Consider the following 26,310-nt stretch of genomic DNA (forward strand, 5'->3'; position numbering starts at 1 on the left):
CATTTTCATGATTTATGAACAGGTGAGACACATTTGTCAATGATATTATTAATATTTGACAGCTACTAATACTTTGTCTTTGCTCTTTATTTAGATTGGATACTGCAGGTAAGAATGAGGTTTCTTGGGTAGGGAAAAAGTCACTCGACTTGACTTAACCTGAGTTGACCAAGAAAAAATTACTTAGGACTAACTTGAGACATGGGCTAATGTACAATGGATTATCCAGTCAGTGCCCTTTACGAAAGCATTTGCTTGGATCTGAGGGTTAGGGTTAGGCTTGGATTCCTCTGAGCTTTAACATATTTACATGAAGTTCATCTGGAGTTCAGTGTCTGCACAACATTTATGTAAAAAAACTGTGTGAAACTGCATCATTAGAAACGGAAGAAAAACAAAACCATCCTCAAAGCCCCTTTTTGTGTTTCCTACATGGTAAATTGCAATGGACATGAACAATGAAGTATTCATGCATGGCTTCAGGCTTGAGAGAGCATATGAGGCTGTGCAGTATGTAAGTGTGGGTGTACAAAGACAAAATCAGCCTGTCCTTCTACAGTAAAGACTTTATTATCCAAACATATGCTGGCCTCTTATCATCAGTTGCAGTATGATATGTATCGATAAGGAAAAGGCACATCATGAAGCTTTCAAACACAGTTGTGGCAGTGCAGACAACAGCTGGATAATACTTGTGCCTGTGGCTCAGGAATGGCAGTCACCTCAGTAAGGTCAATAATTATACTTAAAATTATTGATCAGTTCATCTCTAACACAGAGATGTGCTCTATACTACATTGATATATATATTACCCTGTCGCCAATTGAAAGATTCATTCCCACCACCAGTCTTGAGTAGGCTGTTCATAAAGGCACAAAGCATGTTAATAAATATTTTGTACATAATGTGACAATAAGAAAATAATATTCATAATATTCAATTTGTACAGGGCCAATATAAAATGATGGGTAAATACACACAATAACCTTCATAGCGGACTTGAATGCTCAGAGCTTCATGAGCAACGTAAGGTGGCTACATTCGCTGTAAACAAAACAAATATAATCCTTCAGTACATTATTTACAAAATATTTTTCACAGAGATTCAGATTATTTACACCCTAAAGTAAGCACATTTTTTCTTCAACAGAAAAATCATGACCAGTGCTACGTGCAAACACAGGCTGCAAACCTCCAGAAGACTTTTTATGAGCAGAATCATATTCTGTAAGTAGCTCTAAAAAATGAGATGAAATAAAAACAGCAGTGAAAATCAGACCCATGGAAGTTTTCAAGGAATAGTTCAACATTTTTAGGAATTAAACTTAATCACTTTCTTGCTGGTTAGAAGAAAGGATAATGCCACTTTCATGACTATATGGTAAATGTATAATTGCAGTAACTACTGTAGCATTGAAGGATAGGTTCCCTAAAAAATGAAAATTCTGTCATTATCTTCTAACCCTCACGCTGATGGAAAGTCGGGTCGTCTACAAACCATTTCAGGAGCTTCATGGCAAAACAGTGTAGTAGCATTCTACCAAACATCAAGTATGACAATGAAAACCTAAAATGAATCAGTGCAGCTCGTCCAGCATAGTCCAAGTCTCCTGAAGCCCAAAGATCCCAAAATTGATTTGCAAAGACATTATTTACATCCTTGATGCGCGGTCAAGTTGGTGCACACACTTCAGACACAGTGTGCGAGAAAACACTTAGCTTACTGTGAAGATTTCTGTTAAAAAAGAGTTAAAACAATTTTTTTTCAAATCAGTTTGGGCTTCCAGAGACTTGGACTACGCTGACTGAGCTGTATGGAGCCACTTTAAGTTATTTTTTTTTCCAGTTGTACAATACGTTTTAAAACAATCCCCCATCAACTTCAGATGTTTAGCAGAATGCTGCTACAATGTTTTATTTTGAAACTTCAGAAAATTTGGTCAACTTTCCAATTGACATGGGGATGAGGAGATAATGACTGAATTTTTGCGTGAACTTATCCTTTAACCAACCACAGCAACATATGCATTTATAATAACTGCAGCTACAAATTTACTTTACAGTCAAGAAGTTCAGATTAGCTTTATGCTACGGTTACTATAGCTACATACAGCGTAGCATGGTACAAAGACTGGAGACAGGCTTTCCCTGCTCTGTTCCATCCAAAGGTTTAAACATCCACCTACCAGCACCTCTAAAACTCAGCAATTAAACTTGTTAATTTGTCTCTATCCTGTGCAAACACTAGAAGTATAAAAAGTTAAATCTGACGTTTGATTGGTCTCACTTCTGAAGAGGACATGAGATGAGTTGATATTCAGTGGTAAAAACAAAGTAAAACTTTCAAAAAGTTCAGTATTTGGGGAAATACAGTTTTTTGCTCTTGAGCAGAGACTTGCGTGATGAGAAGATTAAAACCACTGTCTGTCTGCTTAATATGAAGCTATAACCAGCATCCAGTTAGCTTAGCATCGCATGAAGGGGAAATAGCTACCCTCTTTCCAAAGGTAACAACATCCTACTAAAAGCACCTCTAAAGCTGAGTAAGTAGCATGTTATAATATCTTGTTTATTTGATGACTAAAACCAACAATTTGCCATTTTACAGTGGTTCATGGGCCAGACTATTTCTCGGCTGAGAACAGAAAGTCACTGCTCCCCGGCAAGAAATAGTCCTGCGTATTATCCAATAAGATATAGTAATGTTCACTAAAGAGCTTTAGAGTTGCAGGTAGTTAGACTTATTTTCCTTCGGACAAAGCTTACAGGCTAGCTGTTTCCCACCGTTTCAAGTCTTAATGCTAAGCTAAGCTAACTGTATCTTCATATTTACTATCTAAAATGAAAGTGGTAATTAGCATTTCTTTAAAACTGTCGACAAGAACATGTTTCCCAAAATGTGAAGCTATATCTTTACCATCAGTCTATGTTTATCTTCGCTGTAATTTCCATAAGTTTCATGAATGGTGAATAAACTTGGGGGGCTCTTGATCTCGGTTGAGAGGAGTACAGAGATGACATGGATTCCTCTGGACTTGATTTTGGGCCTGTGTTTGTTTCTGCATCCACCTCATCCCTCCCGGACTGGACTGGACTCTCAGGAGACTCATATTCAAACGGACGGGTGTATACTGCGGGGCTGGACTGCAGGAAGCGGCTGTATTGGACAGGAGTGTACCTCAGTAAACTGCAGTCCAGCCTGCTGGGTGGAGGGTTACTAGACTTGAACGTCCTAGGTTGGGTTGGTGATGTCAGGTATGCGAATGGGTGTTCAGTTGGAGATGAAGAAGATGGAGATTGTGAAGGGGATGAAGGTTGTGTGGGGGATGATGGTTGTTTAGGGGAAAGAAGTTGAGGTGGAGATGACAGTTGGGTGGCTGATGGAAGATTCACTGGTGGTGGAAGTTGGAGGGGTGGTGGGTGTTGTATGGGATGGAGATGAGTTGGCTCGCGCTGAACAGGAGGTTCAGCATCACGTCTGCAGATTTCAGACATCAGAGTGAGAAAACCTCCAGAGAAAGCACCAAACATGAGCTGATGCTACAACATATGCTTCTTACCTGGGGAGCAGATCACAGCCTACTCCTATCTCCCTGGTTTCCAAAACTACTCGAGGTTTATTCTGTGTGGACATAAAATACTTCAGCTTGTCTTCTAATTCATTATTCTAGGAAAAGGAAAAGAGGAAAGAACACAGTCAGCTCAGCAACATGCAAAAGACTGAAGACACTTTACACGTGAAAGTGATTTGATAGGTGCAGTGACACGAGGAAATCACACAGACGTCGCTGAAAGTTCAGGAGGTCCAGCGCTCAGCAGCCCAGGAAGTCATATTGAGACATGCAGCAGATGACCACACCACACCATAATCAAAACAGGCGGTAAACACGGTGACGTATTCGTCTTACCTCGCACTCCACTATTGCGATTCTGTCCAGAAGCTCAGAGATGAACATATCCTTCTGAGCGACTTGGGCTCGCAGTGTTTGAACCTTTAGAAGAAGACGACATTGAAAGAAACATGATGTAACTTTTTTTTACCTGAAAATAACAGCTTCAAAATCATGTTTGGTGGTACAGTGTTTTCCAACAGGGTGAATGGTGTCTCTATCACATGTTTCTGCACTATGTAACTTGAGTAAGTAGGATCACAGTGTTGCATACATGTTTACTTCAACATACACGTTTTCAACACAAAACATTGCTATGATGTCATGAGTTTTGTTTATAGTTAGCACCTACATGACGTCTGACAAACTGTCACAGACCTGGGATTTGTATTCACGGCAGTGGTGTTGCACTCAGAAACTGAAGGGGGCGCCAAATAACACAAAATCAATTTCAATATAATGTAGCTTTAATTGAAAAAAATTATGTGTTTTCAGTCACATCTTAACTCTGTTTCCTCACAAAGACTTAAATATGCTCAATTTATAAATTGAGCATATTTAATATATCTATATATTTCATATGTTTAAAGATATAAATATATTAATATGCTTTACAACTGGCAAACCAGTTTTCTTTTTTTTTATGATGAACTGGAATTGTCAATTTAATTATATGAAATATATAAGGGATCTGACTGATCTTTTATATTTATTTATTAGTTCATTTTTTGTGTCCTTTTTTGTTTTCTTGGAAATTATTCATAAATTATACTCATTAAAGAAATATGATTACCGATGGCAAACACTCAGCACTCACTCACTTTAAGAGTCATCCTACGAGATATGATGGATGATGGAAGGAATATGGTTTTGGAGAAGAGAGGCCGGTTAAGACTCTAAAGATGCACTTTAATCACTAAATCCTCTATCTTTTGATTGTAAAAACACATCTGATCTAATCCCTACCACAATGCCTCACCCTCTATTGACTTTTGGTCAGATCAAGTTTTATTTTCCTTGTGTGCATCTCTTCATCATTGATGCCAAACAAACTTCTACTTCTTTCACCCACACCCATTATCAAAACACAAGTTGAACATAAGACCTGAGTGCATGTGAGTGAACAGTATTAGCACACAGACGTATATAAACGCTCCTCACCTCCTCGATCATTCCCTTGACTTTCCTCTGCTGGCAGAACACCATGTCGTTCAAGTGTTTGATCCTCTCACGCAGTTCCACACTTTCAGACTGCAGCTCTTTGGACCTAAACAGGACCAGCAACCCGTCAAACCCACATATAGATACAGAGTTCTTCCATTTTCCAGGAATGTGCACTCAGATCAGATGCTTCTCACATCGCAGATAACAAACTTGAGAGAAAAAAACTTCAAGCTTTTAATAATGCAAATGCTTCGACACTACTGTGACTAATAATGCCAAAGACTTGAGAGTCATTACTCCAGTGTCTGTCCTGCACATCCACCAAAACAAAACTGATCTTTCTTGAAACATTAAAGTTGATTTTTGACCGTGACAGTCTCAATTCAAGATCCTTTTATCAGCTTTAAGACGAAGCTCTCCACTTCTTCATCTTCAAACCAACTCCATAAAAACCTATGAAACTCTAATTACTGATGAAGACTGTGCGATACAATTAAAAGCTCAATAAAAGATACAGAAAGTCGACCTTGAGCTGGGATTGTTTTGTCCTTTTTGTACCTTTTGGCTACAGTTCCATCAGTCGTGTCTGTCAGCTCCAACAAGCGGAGACGCTGTTCACATTCCTGAAGCTTCTTCTGGAGTTGACCCTTTTCCTGTAAAAACATTTATCACTATAAGTTTTATTGTCTGCTTAAAGTGCAGATAGCTTGACTTTGGTTTTGTCTAAGTGGGCTTTACCTTGCTCATACAGTCCAGTAGACGCTCCAGTTCCATGATCCTCTGGTCCCTCTCTGCAATCTTGGCCTCTGCAGTCTTGATGTTTCTCTCTGCTTCCTCTAGTCGCCTGATGTACTCGTCGAGTTGGGCCTGGGTGAACAGAAAAAACACGGCAGTTTACATAAATGCTGTAATTGACCTGTGTTTCTGGCTGAATGTCAGACACAATTTGCACTGCGTTATATTCTTTGTAAAAATGTGTCAACGGCAACAACATTTGGGACGTGTTGCACAATCACCGCACATCCATTGTTCATGTGACACAAAAGATTTGGTATCTGCGAGCACTGACGCTGCATGTGATGTACAATGCTGAGAGTAAATGAATGAATAAGGAGTGAAGAATGCAGACCTGTAGGTTTTCAATCTCCTCCCTGTGTTTCCGTTGTTCCTCCCGCAGCTTCTCGTCGTACTCCTGCTGTAGCTTCGCTGACAGCTCCTGCAGTGCCACGGTGCTGGCCTCCCGTGAAGTCTCCACCTGTACAATTCACAGCACAGCAGAAATTAGGACTGTGCAAGGCTGATTATTCCATATTGACGCTAGAAAAGAAGATGCCGCCGATGTGTTTCTGCACTGCAGTGAGATTATCTGTTATCGAATCTGCTGCATCAAAGCTTTTCAGTATCTACTGTCCATCCAGCCCAGTCACCAGAGCAAAACGTTTCCTTTTTAAGTTTCTGCAAAGGAAAGATACTTTCTGATCTGTACTTTACTTGAGTATTTATTTTTCTGACACCTTTTAACTTTTACTTCCTATATTTTAACAGAAATATCTGTACTTTCTGCTGCTAACATTTTCAAAACAGGCTCATTACTTTAGTTTCAAAGCATTTCTGGGGAATTATCAGTTATTTTTATTTTGCATCATCGAACGTCACCTTCCTAACATCACAGGACTGATTTCATCAGTTTACATCATGCATGGCAGAAGGAAATGAAACAACGTAAAAGAGGTAACAAGACAGAAACAGAGAGAGAGAGACTTGAATGGGTTGAAAAGGCATGTTTGTGTCTCATATCTGCAGAGACCCTGCAACCCTCTACCTGGATTTTCTTATTTTCTAAATTAGTTCAGGGGTTCTATCGACCCAAATTGTCGACATTTGACGTCCAGGGAATGAGACACAACAATTAACTATCTTCTGTGTATTATATTTTGGATGTGTTTACAAACAGCTCCAACAAATCCTACTGATTCTACCTTGAAGTTTGATAGTCTTTGATTTATATTAAGATGATGTGAGGTTCAGAAGTTGAATCAGTGCTTCTTCTTTCGCCATGATTCTTTTTTACACTAGTATCTGTACTTGTACTTAGGGACAGAGTTTGTGTACTTTTGCCACCTCTGCCTTCTTTCAAAAACACAGCAACTGCAGAGATTTAAAACCGATAAGAAATCAGGTAAAGGATACTTATTTCTACATGTGAAGCTCTCCCATGTTTCTTTGCTTCGCTGTTCTTGGCTCATCTGAACAGGCCATTTGAGCACCCGCTTGTCACAGCAGCTGGAGTCCAGCTTTGTTATTTTTGGAAATGTGTGCCCACAGGAGGGTGTGCGTGATTGAGATGTGTGCTCTGGATTACCTGTAGTCTCAGAGTCTGGTTCTCAGCGTGCGCGGCGGCCAGCTCCTTCTCCGTCTCTCTGAGTTTCTCTTGTGTCTTCTCACAGGTGCTCCGCAAACTCTTCACCTCGTCCCTCCTGTCCACTCTGCTCTGACAGTTTTCCAAAAGGGATTTCTGCAAAGGCAACTGATTTTACTTATCAAGCCAGCCTTCAGTGTGACCACATGCTGCTGTTGAGGAGAAGGTCCTCACAGGCTCAGTGACATTGATTTTGTTACCTGCAGGCCGAGGTTCGCAGAAATGAGGGAGCTGTTCATCTGATCGAAGCTCTCCATGGCTTCCGTCCGGACCCTCACCTCTGACTCCAGACTCCTTCGCTGTGAATTGGCAGTCTGCAGACGCAAGTGATACGCCGAATTGTTAGATTTTATTCACAGCTTCACGGGATGGAGCTTGATGAGTGGTCACATGGTGTTACAGAAGTCGTTACCCTGATTTCCTGTGAAAGCTTCTGCATTGATTGCTGCATTCCTCCGAACTGCCCGTACATCCGCTCTCTCACCTTTTCCAGCGAATCTCTCACCTGTAAACACAGAATGTACAGACGTGATCCACACACATCCCGGGACTGCACCTAGTTGATGGTTTGAAAACAAAGGTGTGTCGACCTGAAGGCCCGGCTGCTTGTGTCAGTTCCCACTCACCTCTTTGATGTATCTCATCTCATCCTGAAGGTGATTGACCGTCCACTCACGCGCCATCACCTCCTGCTGTCTGTCTGAGCCCGTCCTCTGCACAACGGCGTACACTTTGGGCCCATGCTGCTGCAGCGAGGACTCTGGCGCCCCATTGGTCATGTCTCCGAGCTGCTGAGGGAGACAAGATCGCACCGCTCAGGTTTCTGTAGCCACCCTCCACTGAGGCTGACTTATAACTGTCATTGTGTTTGTGTATCCGTGTGCTTGATTGTGAGCACACATGCACACTTGGAGGTGCATCACATGTGTTCTGGGTTTCTGTGTGTGGATGCAAATGCCTGCATATGTACACCTGATCAGGTATTTCTAGCACCGCTGCTGCTGAGCACTGGAAACAGGAGGCTGGGAACGCACGGCTAAAAAAAAAAAGTGCAGGGTGTATTGAAGGTGTCACATTTCTGCAACCCAGTACATGAGCTGCTGCTGCCGGTTCTGCCTATTGTACCTCGAGCAGACGGGCGCCCAGTGAAAAGAGGTGCACACCAGCAGAGAGGTGCAGCACTTAAAACAATACAATAACTAAATAACAAATGATTACAGTCATGGGCAGAGATAAATTACACAGCAGAAGCTTTGAGATCAATAAATATTTCAATAATGTAGTGGAAAAGTGGAAAAACAAACCATTTTAGGGTTATAGGGCTGCAACTTATTATAATATTACAGTTTGATTGATATTACTGAACGTGCACAGTTTAAAAAAAAGGATGTAACTGTTTTTGCAAATGAACCCTTAGTACAGTACAGTACTGTATGTATAGACAGATACAGTACATTAGATGGACAGATACGAGGTATACGTGTGAGATGTAGAACTTGCTCCTGTCATCTCCAGGCATCTGTTCATGTTGTACCTCTGTGAATACATTATTTATGACAGCCTGAAGCTGTGTGCACACAAACGTGTTCTACAGACGGATGTCAGTGACAGCGACGTGCTGCAGCCGTGGCGGTATGTGCGCCGCGTCGTCATGCCTATTACTCATGTGGTGTATGTGGCTGTCTACCTGCTGAGGTGACTCCCTGCCAGCTGGCCTCTCTCTCTGGATCAGCCCATTCTTCTTTTTCCATGTCCCGTTGACGTCCGTCTTTTTCTCAGACTACAGAAAGGAAAGAAAGAAAAAATCAAGATTGGCTGCTGCGGATGATTTGTTCCGTTGCATGTGTGAAGCCTGGCTAAAAGCCGTTAAAATAAAAGTTCAGAGAATTTGTTGTTGTTTTTGTGCAAACATTCCACAGCACTGACACCTTTTAATTAGCATCAGTTTTCGTTGCAACAAAGTGGTCTGGCCTGTTTTCTTACTGGTTAATTTTACACAGTGGCAAGTCTGCTGGAGCCCGAGACAAACATTTTCTAGGGGGCCCCTCCAGCTAATGTTAATCATCATTACTTTATAGATAATCTGACACTGAAAAAATAGATAGATAGATGGATAGATGGATAGATAGATAGATAGATAGATAGATAGATAGATAGATAGATAGATAGATAGATAGATAGATAGATAGATAGATAGATACAGAGATACAGAGATACAGAGATAGACAGACAGACACTTTGTCAGGACCTCTCACCCAGAGAAAGGGGAATCCGTCTCAACATCTCTCAGATATAACAGTGAGGAGGAACTAGAACAAAGATGTCAGTGTTGTGTCTCGGACAGAGCCGAGCCTCACATTTCTCCACCACTTCATCTACGGAGGACACATCGTTGAGAAATGGAGGAGGCTCTCTGATAGGCGGATGTGAATTCCAGCAGATAGGAGGGAAGAACAGCCAACTTCTTTATGTTTGAACAGCTCTGCGGGCTCAGACTAACAAATTCATTTTACAGTGTCGATGTTTGACCACACAGGTGAACAATGTTGACCTGCGTCTTGCAGATAACATTTTTGGTGGAGAGAGCACACAGAGTTTCCTTTGTTGGGCTGCCTGGATGACGTCACTTTCCGCCTGGATTATGCAGTCATTTGAAAACAACTTCAAGTCTCTACTTTGAGTGACTACATGTCGTCGCATTGTCAAACATTTAATTGCGCAACTTGTTTGTTGACTGCTTGAGGAGGACTCGACTGACTGGATCAGCCCCTTATTTCCAACACTGACAGGACAGTCGTAACACAAAGACCCTCTCTTGTAGCTTGTTGGACTGACTCATGTTCACTTTAAAGAGACTTTGAGCCATTGTGGAGATGAAATCCAATGACAGAGAAACTTCTGTATGAAGCAACTGTGTCGAAGTGCTTTGTGTGTGTCATGGTGCAGATGTATTGTATCTCATGTGGGCCATGGCCACAGGTTGGATTGTATCCATGATGTGTCAGGTTGCAGGATACACCCTATTCTAATTTTATGGCGAATAACCACGTTAACCCGCGTTCCTCCTGACACATAATATCTTTGGGTATCACGGGCAGAGGATGCTACTCTCATTTCCTTCCTCCTCGATTAACTTCATGACTTCACTTTTCCTTTTTTCTTTTTTTCATCACAAAGTCACAACAATGCGGGCTGAAAGAGGCACAGCTGACCCACATTTGACCTCTCCTGCAGAATACATCTACAATCAAAGTTACATAGACTTCAGTAGGCATAAATAAAGTAATACAAGCTTGACATTTTACATGGACACCTTCCGTATTTGTCTTGTTTACTTTTTATTATGACCACTAACATTATGATTATTATTTATTTGCATTTCTCTCTGAAATGGTACATGTTTCATTTTCTTATCTTGTCTGTGGGCTGAAACAGTCCCCTGTTGCAATGTGTCTGTGCACATTTTTGTATCATATTCAAAACTATAAATAACATTTTTAAAACGATGTCAAGCCTGCTCAGCACTGTGTCTCTTAGAAATACTGTTCCTGCATGTGATCCAAATAATGTTGCAACAACAACAGAGTTATGTGTCACAGCAGAGCTCTGCACCTAGCACGCGTTTCTAACCTTTCGAACCCTGATATTCCCCTTCACTTACACCTGAAGCAGCTTCAAATGTACGTTTTTCCACAATCATTTATAAGCTGAAATCCAAACACTTTAGCGTGTTTGCATGCACTTACGTTCAGTGAAAATGTTTGAGTCAGTCACGTCTCCATCAGCACACATGACCACTGTTACCTTCTCTTCAAGCATTTTCTTATCTAATTCAGCCTGAAACATTTGGTGCCTTTAGAAACTTTTGTATCTCATAGCAACAATCCAACATTTAGTGGAATACATTTGTTTTCTTGCTGAGACACCACTGTTATATTTGTACAGTAAATATGATAATAAAGCATAGTTTAGCAAAACAAAGGGAAACAATTAGTCCGACTCTATCCAAAGGTCACAGAATCTGCCTCTAAAGCTCACTAATTGCACATAACGCCCACCAAAAATCAACACATGGTCAAGGAGAGGTGTGTTATTAACCCTTTGAAGCCTGTTCTTTCCCTTCAATTTCACCAAGAGTGTTTTCAAAGTTGTGTTATTCAAAAATTGTTATTCAACAATTTCACATGCCAATTAGCCAGTTTTGAATTTACACTGAACTGAAGACCACTGTTTGGACCTCGTACTAACACTGCAACATTTTTCTTTCTTGCTGAGGGTTTAGATTAGAAGATAGGTAACAAAATCGACCGACAAGCACCTCTGAATCTCATTAATTGTGCAACTCTCTGCCATAATACCACTCATTGTCATTCTGACATGTTTTTAGTACATACAGATTCAACAAACAAGATACAACGATTTTAACGACCTTTGAACGGAGACTGTTTCCCCGTTTTCATCTTTGTGCCAAGCTAAGCTAACCAGCTGCTGGCTATAGTTTCAATACCACTCTAATACTTGAGAGTGGTATTGACGATTAGGCGAATGAGCGGATTTCCCACAATTTTATTACACCTCTGAGGATATTCCTAACTATTGTGTTTTCACTTTTAATGTTTCATTACACTCCACATAGATGATTGTCTGTAAAGCCTGCCTCTCTGAAGGCTGCACAGGGTGTGCGTCCTCACTGAACACACACTGAAGTACACGTCATCTCTGAGCACATGTGTGTCACTCCTGTGTTCACTCTTGATCAGGCTGTCCTCGGCCATCGGTTCCAATAGTCACGGTCACGCCCTCTCAAGGGGAAGCGCATTCAGAGATTACGGCAACATGCTATCAGTCGAGTGTGCAGAGGCCCGGTAACTGGACGAACACCACACTCCTTGGCCAAGGTTCATTCAAAACACACCACCGTGCTCCTCTGTGCACAGTTAAGAGGAACCAAAACCTTCTTGGTGCCAACAATAAGTGAAGTCACACAGTTCTCACACTCACACTGACATCAGCCTCTGGACTGCAAATGCTGAACACAAACAAAGGCAGGGGCAGAGCCACCTACAACAAACACGCACACATGGAAACTCAATGACAAATTCACATAGGAACAGGTACTGTACAGAATAATAACTTCAACAAGCAAATACCATTTTTATGAGCTAGTTCGGTTTGTTTGGTCACCGATGTTTGAGTCAACAGTGTTCCAGCTCTCAGGAGTCTCAGGTGTCTCAGTTAGATATCAAACATATTGTCTGTTCGGTGAAAGTATGTAAAATATGTTCCATTGTAAGGAATAGATTTACTATACGTGCAGTTGGAGCCGAGCTTTGAAGTAAACGTGAAACAGCTGTGTGTGCATTATCACAGTCACACACACACGCACACACACACACCCTCCTGCCATGATTGTGTAACTGGTCAAGATGATAAAATAAAGCAGATAAATCTCAGTTGCCCCGCCGTCTTTGTATTTTCCAATTGATTGCTGTTTTATTGTTTGCCATTTCTAAGAGTCTCAGTGTGTATGTGTGTGTGGCTGAAGAGGGAAATTGAGGATTAACTGAACTCTACTCATTAAAGCCTTTACCTATCTGAGCAGAGCTGTCGGGAGAGACGTATGGGCAGGATGTTGCTGGTTAATTGGAGGAATTTCAATGAGGGAGATAACACGACTTACCGTGTCTGAGTTTGCATTTTTGGGCTCCTTGTTTTCCGTATCCCCCGCGTGTAGGGTTAACCTGAGGCGCCTGATCCTCCTCTGCGAAGAACAAACAGACAAAAGGCAAATAAAAGACGTTCTATAGGCAAATGATTCTTTGAATTATGTCATCAGAGAGGGGCTGAAACTCAAACACCTATGAAACTGCGGTGGTTGGCGGCTCCCACAGACCTCAACTGTCCACCACCACCAGCAAAGGTTTATTTATAGACCAACAGAGCTGCAAAGTTTATGTAAATGCTGTGCTATGGTTACAGTAATATTGACACCACAGTGAGCGCTTTGTTTGGCTGTGTTACAAACAAACATTTTGCACAATTAAGATTATTTTCGAAAAAACACTCCTGCAGTTATGAAACCCATATCATGGTGACTTTACTGGATAATAAAGGGTTCTTTCTTCATGAGAAAACAATGGGAATATCTTTAAAGGCCAGTTTGTAGCACAAAGGCCTGTTATATCAGAGAGCTGTTCAAATAAACATGACAGCCCTGCCTGCTGCACACCCCCGTTCCCATTACGTGCTCTTGTAAGTGAACACATCCTATAACAAACATGAACTTTGCAGACACTAAAATGCTAGCCGGGGACATCTGTCTTGCTGACAAGAAACAGACGAGAAACAAGTGGCTGCAGAGTCAAAAAAGACGAAGAGGGAGGGGAGAAACACAGAACTGTTTGCAAAACACAGAAGAAGAGTTTAGTGTCTGACTTCTCTGGGGCTTCTTACCTCACTGAAAGACTCTGGAGAGTCCTCTGTTGTGGTGGTAGTGGTGGAAACATTTCGTCCTGAGCCGTAGCGAAGCATGTCTCCTCTTCTGTCCACTCCTTTGCGTTTCTTCCTCTCCCTCTCTGGACCTCCTCCCACCCTTCCTCTCACTCTCCTTCCTGAGTTCTGCTCAAACTCTCAGAGCGACCATCTGCCCCCGGCTCCAGCCAGGGAAGAGGAGGGGAAATTCCACTCTGTCACTCTGTCTGATGGTGGTGGGAGTCCACAGAGGTCCCCCTGAGGTTCCCTCTCAGTCCAGTGAAAGGATCAGATGCAAACCAGCTCCACACTCAGCAACACAAACACAGCTATGTCATTGTTTTAGTTCCGGCAAGACGGCTCCTTAATCCACCTGGCTGACAGGCTTGTCAGTCACGCAGCAACCTCCCTGCCTCACTCCCTTTCACACTGACTCTCTCTGAGTTCCCATCAGACCTGTCAGGCCACATTTCAGCTGCCTCCCTGTCCTGTGCCTCCCGCCTGAGAGCAGGACTTTCACATGCAGGGCGGCTCCTCTTACTTGGGCTGGGACAGGTGGAGCACTTCTTATCAACAGGAGTGGCTGATAGGTGGAGCTGGCCTCTGCTGTACTTTACACTGCAGTGAAAAGATGAGGAGTTTGACAATATCTTCCTGTTGTGGTTCCACATGCTTAAATGTGTTAGTCTTAATAGAGCTATAGTAACTGTAAAATATATTTCTAATGCATCATTTGGTCTATTTCATAGTTCTAATGAGCATAAATCTTTGTTTTTGTCTACAGCTATGCAGTGGTGGTATTGTACGTTATATATTTAATATCAATTGATATTTACGGTGTTTCCATTGTATCCTACTTTCTGCCTCTATTCCACTACATGTCACAGGAAAATATTGTACTTTGTACTTATAGACTGATCTATCCAACGTGTTCATAAAGTAGGGTAACACTTAGTAACACTCAATTAAACTTTAGTTAACAATTATTTCACTGTTAACAATGAACTGCTTTATAAACCATTTACTAAGCAATTGTAAAGGTTTATAAGCATCAGTTGAAACCTTATAATTAAAGCAACATTATGTAACTTATTACCTGAAGATAACACCTTCATAATCATTTTGATGGTGCAGTGTCTTGTATCAGGATGAATGCTCTTTCTGTCGCTATCTCTGTCAAAGTGAGAGATTAGTATCACAGCGTTACAGAGATGTTTACTTCAAGATACAACTTATCAACACAACAACATTGTTATGATGTAATACATTTTCTTCGTAGACACTTTGAACAATATAGTACTGCATCCATATCAATACATCAATAATAATGAATCTGTTAGGTATTTATATTAAACTGATATTGTAGGGATCCGTCTGCATAGTACATGTGTAATAATACACCATGATTTTCATGATTGCACATATAAAATGTCATACCAATAAAGTCTATTGAATTGAATTGAAAATGTAGTACTTTCCCCTCCAATAGTTGGTGTACATTTGCTCTCTGTATTATTGCTGATACTTCTAATACTTTAGTCAAATTTTGAACATAGTATTTTTCCTTATGTGGTACTTTTACTTACATTACGAAAAGTGTAAAATTTGTATATATATTTGAATAAAGTCAGTTCATACTGAAGGTGCAGGAGGTGTCTTGCAGCTCACGAGCTGCTTTACTCAGTAAATTATTAATACTGTTGATAGTGGATAGTGATGAAGAGGAAGACAACACGCAAACATTATTTTTTAATGTTATTGTCACCTCCTGCTTCACAACCATCATGTGGTTCAAAACACTGGGCTCATGCTCGCCCGTTTACACTTCTTCATCGTGCTCAATATCTTGAAGGAACAGACAGACAGCCAGATCACATTCCTCATCTGAATGGCCTGCAGTCACTCCCTTTTAATAGAAACTAGAGACGTAGAATAGAGAATCAAGTTTAAAGGTCTGAAGCTGCCGAGCAAGCCGTACATTACTTTTGAACAAAGGGCTGCTGTTAGTTAATGTCAAAATACGTCAGTATATGTGAAAAGAAAGATTCTCAGAACAACGTAAGAGGTATGTCTACAGGCTGGAGGTGTTAATTAGTAACCAGACATCAAACAGCTAGTGTTTCTTTACTTCTGCAATCAGTGAGTCGGTCACACAGCCGGGCCTCTGTCCAAGCCCAGCGTCACGTGGAAATCCATGTGGAAATCCTCTCCCATAAACATAACATCCACTTCCTGTCGTGATTGTACCCTCACTGCTCTATGATCAGATATGGATGCAAAGCTAAATTAATTACAGAGAGCCAGTCAGACAGACAGACAGTAGATGAATGACAGAACCATGTATCACATCTACTATATTCCTTAGTAAAGCTTCTGTATGTTGACTCACAGGCAGCAACATGTAGAAAGCAGATCATGTGTCGGAGTACATTTACACAAGTAGAGTGCTTCAGTTCACATTGGAGGCACTTGAACTTTAATTGAATATTTCGATTTTCTGCAACGTTATTCTGTTACTGTAATTCAGAGGGAAATATATCATAAATATGGCAGCCACAGGTTTCACTCTCAGAGGGTGAAATCTGGCATGTTGGTCAGGTGTGTCTGTGTGCGAAGGTGTGTGTTAGTGCTTGTGTCAATTGGATAAATAGGGGTGTGGCAGTGGGAGGAGTCTGTCTCATAAATGCCCACAAGTTTCAGTTGGATTCATCAACTTGCACAAGAGTTTGTGTAAAGGTAGGTCATGAGCCAAAGGACAGCTCGTTAATTTTTGACATCGATTGGCTGAAAGAGGACAGTGGGAGTGGCCCGGGAGAGAAAGGCGCAATAATTAATTAAGCGCTGACATGTCCCCTCTCGTGGCTCATGAGCAGTTTGTTCACACCACTGGCTTTAGCGGAGTTTCTATTTGTTTCTCCTCCTGTTGGTCAATTTGTTTATAGGCTCATACCTAGGTATTTATTCATTGTTCCAAAAAACTGTCTCCACCCTTAAACAACCACAACTTTTATTAATGAGGATGAAATTTGCAATGGAGGTCAAGTGAGGCTGCGTGCAGTGAATGTTCCTTATTGCAAATACATGCTTGATACTGCAGTTGTTTGACGGCTAGAGTTGCTATCGTAACTATGTATTTATGCAGCCTACGAAACGCTTTAAGAGGTCATACAATATGGTACATTATAGTGGATTGAACTGTCCATCAGATCTCATTAGAGTTTAAACAATTAGTCCATAAATCATTGTTCCAGCTTCTTAACTGTGATGATTTGCTGCTTTAGCTTGTCTGAAACGACAGTGAACCCAGTAATTTGGGGATTAGGGGAGTATTGATTGAACAAATCAAGCATTGTGGACGAGTCGCTTTGGCCTCTCAGACGCTGTGAAGGGCATTTCTATTTCTATTTTCTGACTTTTACAGACCATAAAAAATATCTATGCGATCAAGGAAAAAATAAGTAGATTGATGAATAACTACTATAATGATTAGTTGCAGCATTAAACAGAAAAGTTAAGAATTAGCTCCAACTAAACCGACCATTAAAATACTGTGTAAACGTTAATGTGTTAGTACTACCAATCAAATAATCTCAAATATAATGGTATAACATTCACAGGGGGCATTTGTCTGCACTGCTTTTACTTCTACTTTACTATGATAAAGTATAGTTTATAATACTATAACCACATATTTGCAAATAATATTTAAAGACGAGTCATGTGAGCGTGAGCTTCCCTCGTCGCACATGACCAGAACTCGGCTATTTTGGAAGAATGACCCCTAAAACAATGCGTGTGTGTTCAAACAGCCAGCTGCTTCTTAAGATGGCCACACATTTCTGTCATCATCATCATCATTGTGAAGCTGTGTCATCTTTATCACAGACAGCACATTCGTCCGTCAGCAGTTGTTGCTGGTGCCTTTCTGGAAAGCAGTCATTAGAACAAAGGTCAAGCTGAATTCCACAGCTGATGTTGAACAGACAACAGGTGTAGTGTTGTTGGTTGCAACAGTAAAATAAACTTCTTCCACCCAACACCTGTACTGTAACCTGCGTGCAGCAACGAACAATACACACAACTTCTTTTTGTGATACAGTGAACTCTTAATTATCAAGATCTTAAAGTGAGGGAGAAAATACTCAGATACTTTACTGGTAGAAATGCCACACAGTGAAATTACAGTAAAAGTCATGCATTCAAAAAAACGTACTCTAACAATGCCAGCCTGTAAATATGTACATTGAAAGTGTTATTGATCACTGCTTCTCTTGTCCCTACTGGCTGCAAAATGACACCCTCTAATAGCAATTTATATGGGGCAAACTTCACAGTCCTTCTTCTGTGTAAAATGACAATTAAAGGACAGCTGAATGAAGTTTTTCGGGGGAGAAAAAAAAGCGGGAACGATCCAGATAACCAGTCTGTTTACTGTGAAGTTCAGACAGCGCTTCCTGGACGAGTGACGGCAGCACAAAGAGGAAGTTTGATACTACTAATGCAGTCATTTTTTCAGGATCCTTGCTTGATTTATGTGACTAATTTAGCATCGGAGATTGAAGATTAGAGGATGGGTGGGGTTTTGTTTTCATTTTGAGGCTGGGAGGAGGGGGCTGAGGGTGAGTTCTGCTTGAGGTGGTAGGCTCTGTAGTTCTCTGATGTATTACAGTCTGTTCAGTGGCTGTATACGGTTTTGTATCCGTCTACATCCTTAAATATGAATTAGAAGGTTTCATCGCAAAAAGAAAAAAATCATGACCAATCTTTGACAAATCTACTTTAAACAATAAAGAATTGTTTTTCCAATGCAGAGGCTCAAAATAGAAGGAAATGACAACAGCTTTATGTTGCATAACAGCCTCCGATAAATCACTTATTGGGTGATCTCAGTGACCTAAATTAAAAGGGGAGGGACATGTTGGACTGGTTGGTTTCTGACATTGCTGTGTCGCACACATCAAGATGAAACTTTTTGAGGGTTAGCACACTTAAGTTCTCCACTGTTTTACAGATGGATGATCTCTTTTCTCCGTTATCTCTTGTACAGCTCAGGATGACTGATACTTTGCTAATGTTGTGTTTGACATTAGTATGATGGTATAAATATGCAGAGGACAATAAGTTATCACTTATATGAGGATCTGTGAGGTTATTTAGGAGCAGACAGGAAAGTAACATTGCCTTTTCATGCTCTTGGCGGTTTTAAGCTATGTTGCTTCCACCACACGTCTCCTTTTAGACTAGTGGGAAGAAAAACAGCCAAAACACACATTCAGGTTTAGCCCAGATTACTGTTGTGGAAAATGAGCACATATTGATATAGACTATGCCTCATTTACATATTTTAATATCACATTTAATTTGAAAAGTATGTGTTAATCGTGAATACTTGACATGACATACTTGACTTGTCGTTGACTCCAAACACATGAGCAGAGAGCAGGTTCGACCGGCTGTACAGAGAGATACAGTGTACAGTCTGAGGCACCCACCTGAGCAAAGCTACTTTAAGCCCCTTGAGGCAAATTGTGATCTGACTTTAAAAAAACAAAGCCAAGTGTGTGTTGATCTAAGAATAATGTTTACTTAAGAACAGGCCATCCACTTTTTATTTTCATGCCATTTTTATTTAACTAGCCATAGATTAAAGAAGTCTTATAGCGAGCTATTTATCATCAAGAAGGAAATACGTGGCCGTTTGTGTGGGAGACAACCCCCTCTGCGTCCCTTGTGGGTCAGCAGAGGTCTGACAGCTCAGCCTGGTGATAAACACCAGCCGTCACTCCCACGTACACACCAGCGGCTTCATTATTAATGCTCATACCTGTGGTGAGATAATAGCACACTGACACCGGCAATTCCATTGATGGTAGCGTCTTTTTGAAAACATTGGTTGCCTCAGACAAATTCAGAAATTCACATTATTCATCCAACTGCAGTTTAAGTTTCAGATATCCCTTACATTTACGGTGATCTCCTACATGTTTTTAGGAAGGAGCCTTAATGTGACAGCTTGTCTCTTTACGGTTACGACAGCTAGGGGGCAGCATGGCACTGTCTCAGAAATGCTCCCAGGCCCCTTTAATGAGTTCTCTCCACCTACACTGAGCTGTTTCTAGATCCCTGTAAGACTTGTAAAACTTGAATGTTTCCTATTTAACGTTGTGAAATAAGGAGCTGCGTGTGAACGAGCTCTAAATCTACATCTACACCCACAGCTCCCTCCTGGACAGCTCAGCTCTTCCTCAGCTGTCTGCATCTCTATTTCTCAGCAGTCACTCCGGCTGAAGTCACTCAAGCACATAAAAGAATCCCAGGAATGATCACCTTGTTAAGCATACACAAGTTTTCCCCTCTTAAGCCGTCCAGCCTGCAGCCCCTATTAGTTTACTGCTTGGCTTGACACAGGAGAGAGAGAGATAATGCTGGGTGGCACTTGAAAGGTTGATTTGTTTGTTCCATGCAGAATGGTAACAAATGAAGGTCATGCCCTGCCAACAATAGGCCGTCAGACAGTGAGAGTAAGACAGCCCAGACTATTCAGCTCCTTGTTCTGCTGTGGGTAAAGAAAGTCCAGCGTGAAAACCCCAAGAATACATGTTTTATTATTTTAAACATTAAATGAAAATAGATTTAATGCATTAGAGACTAAAAAGCAGATCTACATTGTGACCTGGACACTTTCTCCAGCTCTACACCAAGAATCAATCTTTTCTTTTCCCCCAGAGACTGAAGGAGGTCAGAGCTGCACTGAAAGGTGATCAGGCCCAAACACGAGGTTCATATGCTTCATTCGTTCCAGCAGGAAAAATACTGACCTGCTGAGCACGAAATTAAAGATAAAGAGCCGCTGTTGACACAGCTGCTTTGACCCCACAGAGATTTTATCGCAGAATGGCTGAAGTGAGGTCAGTGATTACTAAACTGATCAAATCATCTCCATCAAAAGCAGTGGCGGGAAGGAAATTTACTCAAGTGTTATAGGTATAATCAAAGGTACTTTACAGGAGAATTACCATTTTCTGCTATCTTATACTTCTACTCCACCACTTTATCTGATTGCTTGAGTTACTTTATACATTCACATTTTGTAGAGCATGCAGTTTTGGTATGTTGTTGTTATTTTCTCAAAAAAAAAAAAGTGGAATTGCATTGATTTAAGTGTTATGAAGGGACATTTTTCTTGATTCTAAAGCAGCAATCTCTTTTTATTATTATTCTTTAGTCGGCTTTTAAGATTCTTACACTGGTGTACCAAATGTTTCCTGAAACAAGTTGATTTCTGTCAAAAACCAGTTGAAATTATGGAGAAACTGGACAGATGGCAGATTTTTTTCTAATATTGTGACATGAGCTCGATCCTCATCAGATTACACTGAAATACTGATAAAAATGATAAAAGCGAACAATAACTTTTTCTTACAGACAGAAAACAAACTTTAACTGCCACGTCTGGTTTTATTCTCTCCTGTAAAGCACTTTGTAACTCTCTCTGTGAGCTCTATAAATAAAGTTTATACAGTTGTATTGCTGTATAAAGTGCTGTTCTGCTTTATGAGCAATTCCTTTTATATTTATTGATATCAGTTACATTACGCTGATTATATTCTTTAGAAGTTTTACTTCAGTTAAAATTTGGCTTGGTATTTATGCTTTTTCTTACGCAAATAAAGGATCTGAATACTTCTCTGCATGTAAAAACCTATATCTAAATTTCCGAATTGATTAACTATTGTCATTTTTTGAAAATGATACATTAAAAAATTAGGTAGAAGGATTTTTAGTTAATGTATTTGGACTTTTAACAATAGAGTGTATACCTCCGCCAAGTCCAAACAGTCCCCTTTTATTCAATCAAGCCAATACATATCAAATAAAAAAGATTTAAATCCACAACATCTCCAGCAAATACACCAGATTTTTTTTCCATCAAGATCCATGTGTTGTTCCCTGAATAAATCAATCAAAATGTGAAACACCCTCTCATAATGTTTAAGGAAGTGAGAATAGAATCCTGGATCTGTACTTTTATTCACATCATTGATGGGGTCTATTCGGGCCGAGACCCATCCTCCTTCGAGTTAGTGGTGTAAATCTGTTCAGTCGTTTTTGTGTAATCCTCCTGACAAACCACGGGTGACCAAATGGGCATGGGCGAAAAACAAACTCTTGTTGGATGTTATCTTATTATTACTACTATGATTATTATTAAAAGCTGTGAATTTTTAATCTTCAAACATGACTGAAGCAGATTTTAAATGTTCAACACAGACAAGGGCGTGTGAGAGTAACCGGAAAGTAGCTTTATTTTTAGTCTCAGCAGGATTTATGAACATACAAATGTGTACAGAGAGGTAGTGACAGGAATACGTCTCATTCACTCTCCCTCCACAGGCGTCAGACCAACAGAGAGTGCGAATACTCACATTGTAGAAAAAATATCATTGACAGTTTATCTAAGGTGAAGAAACTCCCTCATTCAGTTCAAGGAAAATTTTAAGAATGTCCACACGTCTCCTTCTGCAGGCATCACACACATATGAGGTTAAACAAAAAGACTTAAACCATGTTCAGTATAACACTGCCCCATTCAGAGAGAAATCACCAAAGATAAAAGGTAAATCAAAGTGTTTCCAGTAAAATGATTGTGTTGAGAGATGAAGTGGTTTTGATATGTTTGGCTTCGTTGGTGCTGTAACTGTTAAAAGTCTGATTCAGAATCAATAATCACATAAAAGACAAAAATAAAAAGTTCCACAGGGTTTCATGAAGCAGCCTTTTCCAGTAGATGTACAAGCAATACTGTGATATCACGGATATTTGGAGAAACCTGTGTGAAAAAATAACATCTTCATGGATCTATTATTGGTCATCAAACCGTATAAAACTGTATAAAAATGGATGTGTATAAAGTCCCTCATTTACTGTTCCCTCAATCCCTCACTGAGTCAGGATTTTTTATTTTCAACCGTGAATAAATAAAAAAAAAAACTGTCACTCCTCACTTTATATATTCGTAATTTGATCTTCATTCTTTAAAAAAAAAAAAAAAAAAAGGTAAATATATTTTATTTGACTGAATGATACAAAAATGAATATTCAGAAACTGTACGTAAATTTAACATAATTGATAGGCATAAAAAAAAAGCTATAACTTCATATTGTTCACAAAAGGCAGTACTGGTTGGGTTGTTTTACAGTGCATTAAAGAGTGCGTTTTCAAGTTTACTACTGCTAAAATGAACATTGACAACGTGTGTAATCCACTTGTTAAAGGAAAATCCAATGAGAATAGAATTGACAAATTTACATAAGACTAAATGTGGGAATGTAAAATTTAACAGTATATACATTACATTTTCTAGGGGACCGAATAAAAACCTCCAAACTTTAATGATTTCATCCATTAATACTGAGTGAATTCATGGACATTGAGTATTAATATCCTGGACTAATGTGAACTCGTGGATTTTCACAAACAAATATCTTTAATTATCCAGATATCAGCTGGAAAGTCTCACAGATAATTCGGTGTAATATGTACAGTTTTCTTCAGAAGCATGTGGCCATTTGGTCCGACAATGATGAATGTGCGTCATCTCTGACTTGGTTCACAAACTGAAGGTGGACAGGATGTTGTCCTGACTCGAGCGGCGCTTGTAGCCCGATGATGAGCTGAAGTACGTCTCCCCATCTGTGCTGATGTCATCATCATCGTCGTCGTCGTCGTCGTGCAGACTGTTGAGCAGGGGGGCGGAGGTGTTCTTACGCCTGGATAAAACAGAAATATATTAATTCAAGGACAAGGAGAATGTCTGTGTTATCTTAACGCCTTTTGTTGTTGTTGTTTACCTCATCTCAGTCCGCAGAGTTTTGAGCTGGCTCTGGAGCTGATCGTTTGCCTCCTGTTGCTCGTCCAGGTCTCTCTGCAGCTTCTTCTTGCTGTGCTCCAGGCGGTCGATCTCCTCCTCAGCTTCGTCCATCTGCCGCTTCAAGGCCTTCAAACGTAGATTCAACTTCAAGAAGAATAAACAAGCACAGAGTTAAAAGAGTTCAACGACATCAAGAAGTATTTTCAGTATTTGGCTGAGTGACAAACTATTCATTCAATTAAATGTTTGCGGTAAATTACATTTTATGAATGTTAGAATGTTGTCACACGTACTTGGTCCTTTTGATCTTGCAGTGTGTTATGTTCTTCTTCGCCTTGCATCATCATCTCTTTTACCTTCCTCTCCAGCCGGCGGTTCACCAGCTGCAGGTTGGCACGCTCCCTGAAACACAAGCAGCCCGCTGCATCAACACACATGTGATGCAACACATCAATCTGACTCCATAAACCATAGCACTCAATCAATTAAAGGACCAGTGTGCAGGATTTGGCATTTAGTGGTGAAGTTGCATATTTCATCCAGATTCGGATGAATAATCTCCCACATAAACTCCAAAATTGCAGTCTAAATCCATCAGTGTCGATGTATTAACGCAAACTTTTATCTGAAAGCTACAAGTCAAACTAATGAGGCTCTCTACTTTTCAGTCAGCGTCCCCCTAAAGCTTTCCTCTTCCATCACCTAAATGCAACGGACCTCATCTCTAGTTCCCAACGGAAGCCTTCGTCTCACCTTTCCTCCCCCTCCAGTCTCTCCTCCAGCTCCTGTATGCGGCCCTCCAGCTGGGCTACCAGGCCCTCTTTGTTAGACTTCTGGGAGCCCTCAAGATGAGACACTCTGCTCTTCAGGTCTTTGCTCTGCAGAGGTCACAAATAGGGAAGTAGTGAGCTTCACTGTGTAAATGTATGTTTATACCATAATCACCTGGGTGTATCAAAAATATGAATTGGAAGTTGATGTGAAAATGGATACAATCAAATGAAATCAATGAAAAGACATATGAATGAAATGAGTTGGTGCTTTGTTTGTGTAGTTTGTGTAGGAACACTGTGTGTGTAGTTGTTTTCCTCCAGACAGGAGAGTGTGTACCTGTCTCTCCAGAGCCATCTTGTCACACTCCAGGTCCTGTCTGCTAGCCCTCTCCTGCAGGAGTTCATTCCTCATCTGCTCCACCTGTCAAGCCGAGTCCAGACACTGTCATCGCTACGGTCCCACACAGTCTGATGACAATTATTATCAGACACTGCCTGAGTCTCACCCAGCAACAAAAATCACTGTGGCGCCCAGTGAGTCAAGATGCTAAACAATAGAACAGTTAATGCTCCAAGGGACTCAGTTAATTGGTGAGCTGGATTTTCTTGTTTGGCAGCATTCCACTATGTCGAGACTGTCATGTAAACTCTCAGTGACACAGGACTGTAGTAAAGAAAATTGATGACAGTAGTTTCTGTAGAGAAACATGGCTGTGTGCTTTCAGACTGTGTATAAAATATAAGTTTTAAAAACTGACAACACTTTTCTGTTAAGTGTTTGATTATAGCACATTAAAATATCATTCCTACATTTTATTTCCAAAAATCCACTAACATAAGAGAAATTACAGTATTTTTAAACCTGGGTACAGTGTTTAAATGGCTAGTTGGACAAAAATATGTTTTTGGAGGTTTTTATTTTGTTTCTGTCAAGTTTTAAGTATTAAGTGTGTCAAGTTTTTAAATGGAGTCTGGTGGTCGTACTTTGACGGTGGAAGTTGCTCTTCAGGATTACGAATGCTGGATGAGACGATCTACTGGAGCTATGCTGAAACCTTTTGTACTTATTAGTCATTTTCACACCAAAGTATGTAAACATAGGGGCAGATTTAAAAACATCAACACCACATTCATGTCTGTCAAAGAGTAAAAAGCTACCACCAGAAGCAGGTTAGCTTAGCTTAGCATAAAGACTGAAAATCCAAATGTTATACAAAGATAACAGAATCCACCTACAGTACCAGCACTTCTTTAGCTTACTGACTAACACGATATATCTTGTTTGTACGAAAACTGAACCGTGAAAAGTTTTACAAGGAATTACGTGAATGTAGGAAGTTTTAAAGGTGGGCAGATTTTGTTACCCGGCTAGTTGTCTTGCACTATACCCAGTTTGTTTGGCACAGCTAAGACGATAGCCTTATATTTTTACAGACAGGACTGAGAGTAGCACAGATCTTCTCATCCAACTCTCGGCCAAAAAGCACTTAAGAGTATATCGCAAAATGTCAAAGTATTCCTTTAATATTAATCTGGCGCTGTCATATATCCTGTCACTGAGCACAAAATCAACTGAGGGAAGCCTCACTGCATGACTGTTCAGTGATAGCCTAGTTCAAAAGAAAGGAGGATGAAAACTAATCGATACAGTGGTGATGGTTCTTTCTTTGTGAGGGGAGCTCAGAATTGGTGATATTTTATGCCAATTAGTGGGTGACAG

General features: G+C 40.4%; 2 protein-coding genes across 9 annotated transcripts in view; both read right to left on the reverse strand.

Moving 5' to 3' along the window:
- Nucleotides 1-551: 551 nt before the first annotated feature.
- myzap (myocardial zonula adherens protein) lies at nucleotides 552-14,442 on the reverse strand. 6 transcript variants are annotated; one of them, XM_030415157.1, is made up of 14 exons: nucleotides 13,928-14,442; nucleotides 13,155-13,235; nucleotides 9,162-9,254; nucleotides 8,101-8,265; nucleotides 7,887-7,979; nucleotides 7,675-7,788; nucleotides 7,418-7,582; nucleotides 6,185-6,310; nucleotides 5,794-5,922; nucleotides 5,614-5,708; nucleotides 5,053-5,158; nucleotides 3,910-3,993; nucleotides 3,562-3,623; nucleotides 552-3,158 (listed from the first exon to the last, which is right to left on the reverse strand). In XM_030415157.1, exons 1-14 carry the CDS (start codon nucleotides 14,003-14,005, stop codon nucleotides 2,921-2,923), a joined length of 1,629 nt encoding a protein of 542 aa, XP_030271017.1. In that variant the 5' UTR covers nucleotides 14,006-14,442; the 3' UTR covers nucleotides 552-2,920. The 6 variants fall into 6 exon arrangements, with proteins under 6 accessions (XP_030271017.1, XP_030271013.1, XP_030271015.1 ...); XM_030415153.1 differs by having other exon boundaries at nucleotides 552-3,479; nucleotides 3,562-3,668; nucleotides 8,101-8,262; nucleotides 13,928-14,441; XM_030415155.1 differs by having other exon boundaries at nucleotides 552-3,479; nucleotides 13,928-14,441.
- A 7,783-nt stretch (nucleotides 14,443-22,225) lies between these two features.
- The window catches only part of cgnl1 (cingulin-like 1), a 30,947-nt gene continuing 26,862 nt past the window's right edge, over nucleotides 22,226-26,310 (reverse strand). For 2 of the 3 annotated variants that reach the window (XM_030413469.1, XM_030413468.1), the window contains exons 15-19: nucleotides 24,928-25,011; nucleotides 24,571-24,695; nucleotides 24,111-24,219; nucleotides 23,798-23,961; nucleotides 22,226-23,716 (exon numbers count right to left, since the gene is read on the reverse strand). In XM_030413469.1, coding sequence (XP_030269329.1) covers nucleotides 23,557-23,716; nucleotides 23,798-23,961; nucleotides 24,111-24,219; nucleotides 24,571-24,695; nucleotides 24,928-25,011 — 642 coding nt within the window. In that variant the 3' untranslated portion in view covers nucleotides 22,226-23,556. The remainder of the gene's footprint in view (nucleotides 23,717-23,797; nucleotides 23,962-24,110; nucleotides 24,220-24,570; nucleotides 24,696-24,927; nucleotides 25,012-26,310) is intronic. The other variant, XM_030413470.1, reaches the window with a different exon arrangement.

The sequence above is a fragment of the Sparus aurata genome, chromosome 4 (assembly GCF_900880675.1).
Source record: "Sparus aurata chromosome 4, fSpaAur1.1, whole genome shotgun sequence".
Classification (NCBI taxonomy): Eukaryota; Metazoa; Chordata; class Actinopteri; order Spariformes; family Sparidae; genus Sparus; species Sparus aurata.